Source organism: Erigeron canadensis, chromosome 1, assembly GCF_010389155.1.
Source record: "Erigeron canadensis isolate Cc75 chromosome 1, C_canadensis_v1, whole genome shotgun sequence".
Lineage (NCBI taxonomy): Eukaryota > Viridiplantae > Streptophyta > Magnoliopsida > Asterales > Asteraceae > Erigeron > Erigeron canadensis.
In genome coordinates, this window is record NC_057761.1 from 30,249,440 (window position 1) to 30,258,645 (window position 9,206).

Sequence of the window (9,206 nt, forward strand, 5' to 3'; positions counted from 1 at the left end):
CAGTCACAATTTCAGGAGCATCAGGTGTAGCACCTGGTGTCCTTTGAACATACATGGGTATGCAAGGACCTTCATTTAAGATATTCATAAGATATGGTTCTACACCCATTATGTGTAGTAACATTCGTTCCTTCCATGAGCCAAAGTCTTTTGGCTCAAATTTTGGAGGAATAGAGACTTAACCAAAGTCACGCGTGTTTACCAGAGTGTGTACAGACGACATCTTTTAAAAAATTTTAAGATTTAAATAGTAAAGACAATAATGTAAACACAAGAGGCAAATAAATCTTGTTCCAATAATTTAGGAACAGTGGCTCTGATACCACTTGATGGTCCTTTAATGCACTACTTGTGTTTGATTAACTAACTTGTAAGATAAATATGAAATAACAAGAACAGAGACGAGAAGTAAAGAACTTTGTTTAGTTATATGTATTTCAAACTAAACGATGAAAACATGGATGGTTGTTTAACAACAACAATAAACAGAAAAATATGTTAAGTTTTTGAACACACAAAAACTTAACAAATAACAAAAGAGAATAAAGTAAAAACTGTGGAACACACCAACCAACTGGTGGCTAGGTCAAGTGATTCCTTTTATAGGCAGATAAGGAATCACATGACACCCCTAATAGATGTTGACACATGAAGGTTGTCAACTATCTATTGGTGGATAGTCCAGATCTGCAGAGATCTCTTTTCTTCATCTTGTTTGTTTCCAAAAACGGTATGAAAGAGAAACTCTATTGCACAGAAATAGTACAAGGTCACATGGCTTCATCTTGGTCTTGCAACACGTGTCCTTGGGACCATCCTTCTTATCTTCAATTTCCCGCTCATATTTAACTTACAAATACTGGACGGTGAGTCATCGAACATATCCTTTAGACTTGAAGATAGATCGTGCTTGCAGATGCAGGCGCTCGCTGAGAGCTTGCTGAACGAGTCACTCGCTGAGTCTCTCAGCGAATCCATAACTCAACACTAATTTACCCCTATCACAAATAATCATGGTTCCTAGCATACTATTTTACCCCTGATCACAAATATCATACATGCTTACACCGATCACACATAATCATTATCACATATCGATTCACTTATGCTCATGCTCTGATCACACTGAGTACATATAATCCTTTATATATCTAATTAGATAGAAACACACTAAGTACATATAATCATTTAAAGTGTGATTATATGCTCTCAATGAATATATATAATCATTCATATAGAAGCAGATATGCACATTTGAGCATTTCATACTTATATTCATATTTTAACAAAACTAAACTGTTCTTAAAGACTATAAATACTAAGAGAGATATACTCACTATGATCACATATAATCACATATATCGATTCATATGTGCTCACATCGATCACATATGATTGCAAATGATCGTGTGCAGCAAATGATCACAAATTTCATGGATCACAAATGATTATAAATTTCAATGTATTAACTAAATTGAGCACATGTAATCATGTGTAGCATAAGTGTGAAATTCAGATGTCAATAATTTGTGCACATGTGATCAAGAATTCAAATCTCTACATAATTGTTTAACAGATGATAATCCATGCTCCACACAATTATAAACTTCAAAATTACACATAAGTTATTCATAAAAAAAATCAAAAAACATTTTTTATGTAAAGAACAATAATTGGTTAGGCTTGATTTGAAAAGTTCTCAAAGATTCTCGCAAAAAAAGGGGTCTCAAAATAACTTTACCCTATATATATATATATATATATATCTTGGGAGGATCCATCGTGGTTCTAGTCTCATTTCCACCATTTGTGAGGGTATATTTATAAGGGTTTTTTGAGAACCTTTGGGTTTTATCTTTAAACATACATGTAATTTAGGAGTAAAAGTAAAATTGGTATTAGCTTAATTATACATATTTTGCATCATTATTTGCTGTCTAATATCCAAAACTTGTATACATTTTGTGTTTATTTATTATGAATTTAGTTTCTTATCATTTACGCAAGCTTGTTGTAGGTCAATTATATGACTTTTATGTTTTTGGAGCTAAATGGTGCTAAAAAAAAAAAAGGCGGAAAATGACTCAAAATGATGTCCGGGTGAAGTCAAGATTATTGCCGTGGGAACGAAATTATAGCAACAAATACAAAAGGGCGTAGAGGAATTTATGATCTAGTAGATTGCTTTTGACCAAGAGCCATTTTCTATTTTAACCGAAGTCACCCAGAGCATCGCAAGCCAAATTGCTTTTAGTTGAATTTGGATATTGTTTTGTGGACTATCGTTCCAGCCATGACTAAGCCCACCCGAGCCCAACTCCCCTCCACTATAGAATTATTATTGGTTCCTTTTTATTGGATAGAACTACAGAAGAGGTCATGGGTTCGATCCTCATCCAATATAAAGGTTGGAGGGCATTTAATACCATTTAGGTAGAAACTGAAAGCAGCTTCTTTACTTAGATAGAGGTAAGGTATGCTTACATCTTAAACTCCCCCATACACTGTCAAAGTATTGAGACTCAAAACCCGCAGAAGGCGACATTGAGGAGTTAATTATTTCTATTTTTTTTTTTTCCTTTTTATTGGATAGAACTATAGAAGAGAGTGCATGAAAACAACATACTGTAGCAGGCTAGCAGCTTCTCAGTTTATTTTGTTTGGTTGACCAGCCAACTATTTTGTGCCACCTCACCACATCTACAAGCACAGCGTCACAGTAGGAGCAACAACCATTTTTAGTTTCGTTTAATTATTGGACTTCCTTTTCTTTTTTCTTTTTATCTAACTTGGGCCAAACTATTAGCGCAATACCCTTTATTATGTTATGATTTATGAGGGAGTGGAATACTTCGTATTTATGGTATCCATTTTAACTAGAAACTCAATACGAATAAAAAGTTATACGCTAGATTAAAAAGAATTTAGTTTTACCTCCCTTGTTAAAAAAAGGGGGTTAGAATGAAGGACCCCTGGTATCCGCATGAATACCCACTTATGTCATCCCATAAGAGGCTCCAAATGGACTCGTTCTTTCGCTCGTTCGACATCCTCGGACGAGTCCACGCCATTAGGTGAGACTCGTCCCTGGTTCGTTCGGGGGACTAGTCCGGGTGTCTCATTCCTGCAGGGACGAATGCAACGACTTGTTTAATTTTTTATTTTTATTTTTTTTTAATGCAACGGCTAAATTAAGGAAGAAGACAAAAAAATTAAACTTTCAAAATTTGGCAAAACAGTTCCCTGTAACGTCTTCTTTGACTACCTGCAGTTCAAAAACTTTACACTTTTAGTCCTTTAACGGTTAATTTTTGAAAAAGCCTATATATACACCACCATAAGCATTAGAACACACCACACTTGCATTATTCAAATATATTCACACATTCAAAACCATTTTAAGCAGAAAATCATGTCGAACTTCAACAACCAAAAAGCCGACGACTTCTGGAACAACGCCGTGAACGATTTTAATCAATCGTACATTAACCAGCCACCACAAATACCCTTCATCCCACAACCAAATGACCCCCATTATGCTCAATTCATGGCAGCTTATTATGCTTCATTTGTCGTTGCACAACCCCCTAATTTCTACCATGGGGGGTCATCGTCAGTTGCACAATTTCAACAACCCGATCAACACTCATTTCCCACACCACCATGTAATCCCACACCCGAATCTGCTCCCACGCCCGAATATGTTCCCACCCCCAATCCATTCCTGAAGCACAACCAAAGAAGGGTCGGGTCAAAAGCATGTCGAAACGCACCAAGAAAAGCAAACAACTAAAAGAACCTGCTCCAAACTCGTCAAACTGGACCGAGCTTGAGATGAAAGTTCTCACTGAGTGTTGGATCGATGCTACAGAAGATCCATACGTCGGCAAAGACCAATCTGTTGATTCTTTTTGGGGGAAAATCATAGACAAGTACAATGCAAGATTTCCCAACAACCCAAGAAACCACAATCAGATAAGTGGCAAGTGGAGATAGATAAGAACAAATGTGTCAAAGTTCAACGCAATCTGGAAAGGCTATGATGATCATCGGTGCAGTAGTGAGAACGATGCCTAAGTCATGGAGGAAGCGCGTTCATAGTACTTTACTCAAACCAAAACTCAGTTTACCATGTACGAGTGTTGGTTGCTTGTGAAAGATAAGCCAAAGTTCTTCGCTCCATCCGGTCATGATGTTCTGGGTCGAAACATGCATAAAAGGAAAAACGTTCTTAATGTTGTTGACAGTGAAGATGAGGAGGAGGAGGGGACCCAATTCGAGCTGGTGGACCTTCGTGATAATGACTTCTTCGGCCAGGATACTTATACGCGCCCCCTAGTAAGGCAAAAGCATCACGAACATCTGCTTCTTCCGATGCGGGGTCTGCTCATTCTTCAGCTTCCGACCTAGCCGCCCGACTCGACCGACTTAGGTGTAAAAAAGAGGCGGTGTTGGATGAACAACAACTATCTTTGGCTGCCATTCGTGAGAAAGAAAGGAAGCGCACCATGTATATTGGTCTTTCGTTCATGGACAAAAGAGAATGTGATGATGAGGAGGAGAAGAATTACATCAAGGAAGCCAAGAAGAAACTTATGGCGGGGTACAAAGACTTCCTATTTGGTCCCAACTAGTTTAGGTTTAGTTTAAAAAAATAAAAATGCCGTGTGTAATTTGTTTTATTTTTTTTTTATGTTCTAAATGTAATGTATTTGTATTTTTATTTATAATAAACTTGTGTGTTTTGTGTTAATGGACTAAAAATGTATTTTATTAATAGTTTAGAGGGTTAAAAGTGTAAAGTTTGGATAAATGGGTAGAATTAAATAATTGGTGGGTCCAAGACTAGTCTTTGGTGGATGAGTCCATTGGGTGCATTTTGGAGGGTTAGTCGTTGGAGTGTTTTTTGCTGAGTTGTCTGATTTGACGCTGACAGGGACTAGTCTTAGGTGGATTAGTGGTGTCCATTCGGAAGCCTCTAAGACTTTGGGTGTGAAACACCTCCACTTATTCTGACAATTCATAAAATTCATTATTCTTTTCCAGCATAAACTTCAAATGATCAATTCTCACTCTTACATGTAGAGACCGAGAACCCACATGCAACTTGTGATGAGGACTTTTCAGTGGGAGTTAAAAAAAAAAAAAATTCATCAAATTTTAGAAGCATGAATCATTAACTTCTCATGATTTGAATGCCAAGATGCGATAAACAATGAAATAAGAATGGCATGGAATTTTGATTTGGAAAAAGTAAACGTCGAATTATACAATCTTAATTAATTAAGCTTTAAATACCAGCTAGTGGAACTAGGAAAGTATTGTTGAATACTAGATGGAGTATATGGCTTTCAAGCGACAATGACAGTCTGACAGATGATGAAATCAAGTTGATTTTAACTAAGGGGTCAAATGATAGTTGTTTAGGTGTACGTACATGATGCATATATATTAGCAAATAGGCTACAACAACACTTATTGAAAAACATGTTGTTCAAGTTAGATAGATGAAGGTCAATAATATAATCCCTATCTTTACTATCTCCATTACACTATAAAGCATTTATTTCTTTGATTTTTTCAACTTTAACTAACTAAAAACCCAAAAATAACTTATCACTTATTCATAATATCATTAGAACAAATCTTAACCACTCATTTTTTTTCTCTCCTAATCTCAACCAATCATTTTTCTCCCTTCTTCATAAATTATTTTATTCCTCTAATTATTTAAAAATCTTTTTATCTAAAAAACTTATAAAAATTATATAGGTGTTCTTAAAATTTCATGCTCTTTCATTAGTGATGTCATTCGATATACTTTCAACGAATTTTTAAATTCAAATATGGAGTTCGGGCGGCTAAGGCATTTGGCTATCACACTCTACGATCTATATCACCTCCTATGACCTATCACCCCCACCATCTTATTGCTGCAACACACGGATAATTTGTCTCGTTATATATATATTGGTGAAACATAGGATTATATTATGGGAAAAGAGAATATAATTAAGGTTGTCCGACACCTAAACTTAGGTGTAAAATCCCTCACATACTAATATTTTATTTTTTATTGTTTAATGAATAAATGCTTGGACCCCACAATTTTTATGGTTTAAAAAATTAATAAATGAGTGTCCAGCATATAAGGTTACACTACAAGAAATCTGGTTTTTTGCGACGAAATTTTTCGTCGCGAAAAAGTGGACGCAAAAAACATTTTGCGACGAATTTTGCGATGAAGTTTTGTGGGTCCCACTTTTTACAAGAAAATGGAAAATAAAATGGCGTCGCAATAAACATGGAGGGAAATTTTTTTCACCCGGCGGGAAAAATAAAAGTAAAAAACTGTTTAGAAAATACATTGTCGCAATAAACATTTTCTTTTAAAAAAATCAAAAATATAATCATTTCGTCGCAATAAACCCATTCGTCGCAAAAAATGCGTCACAAATCTTTTAATTTGACTACGAAAGTCAAAAAGTAAACTTTTGGTCGTTTAGTGGGTTTTTTGCGACGAAAACCATTTCGTCGCAAAAAACCGGATTTCTTGTAGTGCTAAGTACCTAACAGTCTTATATTCTCATCTAAGCTTAGGTACCTAACAGCCTTTATATTACGGAGTACTTTATTTTTTATAAGAAAATAATACTAATAGTTGGTGCATCGAGTTAGCAGCTGGTTCGACCATGTTAATCACATCCCATATAAAATAATTAAAGTGCTTATACCAATCACCACAACTAAGAACAATAAAAAAGCTTGCAAGTTAATTTCCATATATCATATATGGCAATCTTGATATACTTTCTTATTGTCTTTATCATCCCATATGAAGCAAATTCAATCAGCTTCGATTTTAAGTATATCACTCCACAAAACCAGAACACTGATATAGTTACTACGGATGATGCTACTATCACTACTGACGGAATGCAATTGATTCCTGCTAAGAGTTATACAGCAGGCCGAGGGATGTACAACAGATTGCTTCATATATGGGACAAAACCTCTGGTGAGCTAGCCAGCTTTTCTACCAGTTTCTCATTCGTGATAAATGGTAATGGTTTCACCGATGGCCTCACGTTCTTCCTCGCTGAGAATAATTCAGTTGCAGCGACCGGTGGAGCCCTGGGTCTTCCGGTTAACTCAAGATATAAAGTGTTATATCCATTTGTTGCAGTTGAGTTTGATACTCTCTGGAACGAAGAATGGGATCCAGCATCTCTTTCCTCGAACGATTATCATGCAGGCATCAATGTTAACTCTCTTAATTCTTCCGTGTTCAAGAAATGGTCCATCAATGCAACAACAACAGCGAATTTTCAAGCTCACGTAACGTATGATTCAGTTTCGAAAAGCCTTGGTGTTTCTGTAAGTGATGACTTATATGGTGTAATTGACCTCAGTTACATCATTGATCTAAAGGATATATTACCCGAATGGGTTATTTTTGGGTTTTCATCAGGATCCGGAATTTGGAATAATAAAGTTACAGTAGCATCATGGAACTTTAACAGTTCAACTCTACAGGCAGATGAACAAAAGGTGCAGCCACCATCCCCACCCCCACCCCCGAAAAAAAGGGCAAGTCACGAGGTGGGATTAATAGCTGGCTTAGTAGTTGCTGTACTTTCTATTTCGGCTATCGTTGTTTTCTATTATTTATGCAGCACGAACAAACAGAAAATACCTGAACTGGGTAATCAGAAACTGGGTAATCATGCGAAGATGAACAAAGATTTTCAAGAGGAGACTGGACCTAAACGTTTCTCTTACAAGAAAATTCTTCAGGCAACTGATGGTTTCGCAGAGACGAATAAGCTTGGGGAGGGAGGTTTTGGAGGGGTTTATAAAGGTTTTTTGAAAGATGGTGAAACGGATATCGCAGTCAAAAGGGTATCCAAGACTTCTCAACAAGGGATCAAGGAGTATACCGCGGAAATTAAAATAATTAGCCGATTAAGGCACAAAAATCTGGTGGAACTCAAGGGTTGGTGCCATGAGAAAAGGGAGCTCCTACTTATTTACGAGTTTATGGAAAATGGGAGCTTAGATCAACATCTCTTCGAGCAGAAAAGTCGGTTGACTTGGGACAAGAGGAAAAAAATTGCAAATGGCCTGGCCTCCGCTTTGTTTTATCTTCATGAAGGATGCAAGAAATGTATTTTGCACAGAGATATTAAATCGAGCAATGTCATGCTGGACTCAAATTTCGAAGCAAAACTTGGTGATTTTGGGTTAGCTAAGTTTGTTGACCATGAGAAGGGCTCCCAGCAAACACTAGTTATTGCCGGAACTTGGGGTTACATGGCTCCTGAATATGCGTCTACTGGCACACCAAGCAAACAATCGGATGTATTTAGCTTTGGAGTTGTTGCACTTGAAATAGCTTGTGGTCGAAAAGCCATCGTGTATGAGGCTCCGGACAGACCAGTGACATTAGTAAAATGGTTGAGAGATCTCTATGAGACTGGAGATATTCTAAAAGCAGTTGATCCGTCAATTGGCTCATACAACGAGGAACAAATTGAGCGGTTGATGATCGTTGGGTTATGGTGTGCACACCCTGTCGCAGACCAACGCCCATCAATGGAGCAAGCCATTCAAGTATTGAACCATGATGCTTCCCTACCTGAACTGAGTAAACTCCCATCAAGGATGCCGGAAATCACTTCTCACCTTCCTCCAAATCCTCCAGTAGTTTATTATACTTGCGTTCTAAAATCATAACTTCTTCTTCAAGTTCTCATTCTAGCACGCCAATTCCCCCAAAGCTCCCAACGTCATCAGCAACTTCTTCTACAGCTGCGTTGCTAGGTGGTTAAATGTAATTGGAGGAATTTATATGTTCAATGTCATTACTAATTAGCATATCTTTGATTTGAATTCATGTAATTGTCCACTGAAAACTTAATTAGTACGTGTTTGTAGCAAATGAATGCTTGATTTGAATAAATGTTTGTAAGTACTTCTTTACGTGTTTATAGTGGATCAAAGACCTCTAAAGTTATTTCAGACATCTTGACCATTGGATTACAATCAACTGTCATAATTCAAAAAATCATCTTTGAATCTTGACCATTAATATTAATCTAATGGTCAAGATTTCCAACTTTAATAGTAAAGTTAGAAATAACTTTAGAATATCTCAATCTGTTTGTAATGACTAGCATATATATTTGTTTCATCTATATCTATAC

At 36.5% G+C, this 9,206-nt stretch overlaps 1 protein-coding gene across 1 annotated transcript; it reads left to right on the plus strand.

The window, feature by feature from the left end:
* The first annotated feature begins 6,792 nt into the window (after positions 1–6,792).
* On the plus strand, positions 6,793–8,736 carry LOC122589515 (L-type lectin-domain containing receptor kinase IX.1-like). Its single transcript, XM_043761818.1, has one exon. The coding sequence runs from the start codon at positions 6,793–6,795 to the stop codon at positions 8,734–8,736; it is 1,944 nt and encodes a 647-aa protein (XP_043617753.1).
* Positions 8,737–9,206: the final 470 nt, after the last annotated feature.

What these genes read in the sequence shown, in the direction of transcription:
- LOC122589515 (XM_043761818.1), top strand. Translation starts at nt 6,793, where the DNA reads ATGGCAATCTTGATATACTTTCTTATTGTCTTTATCATCCCATATGAA.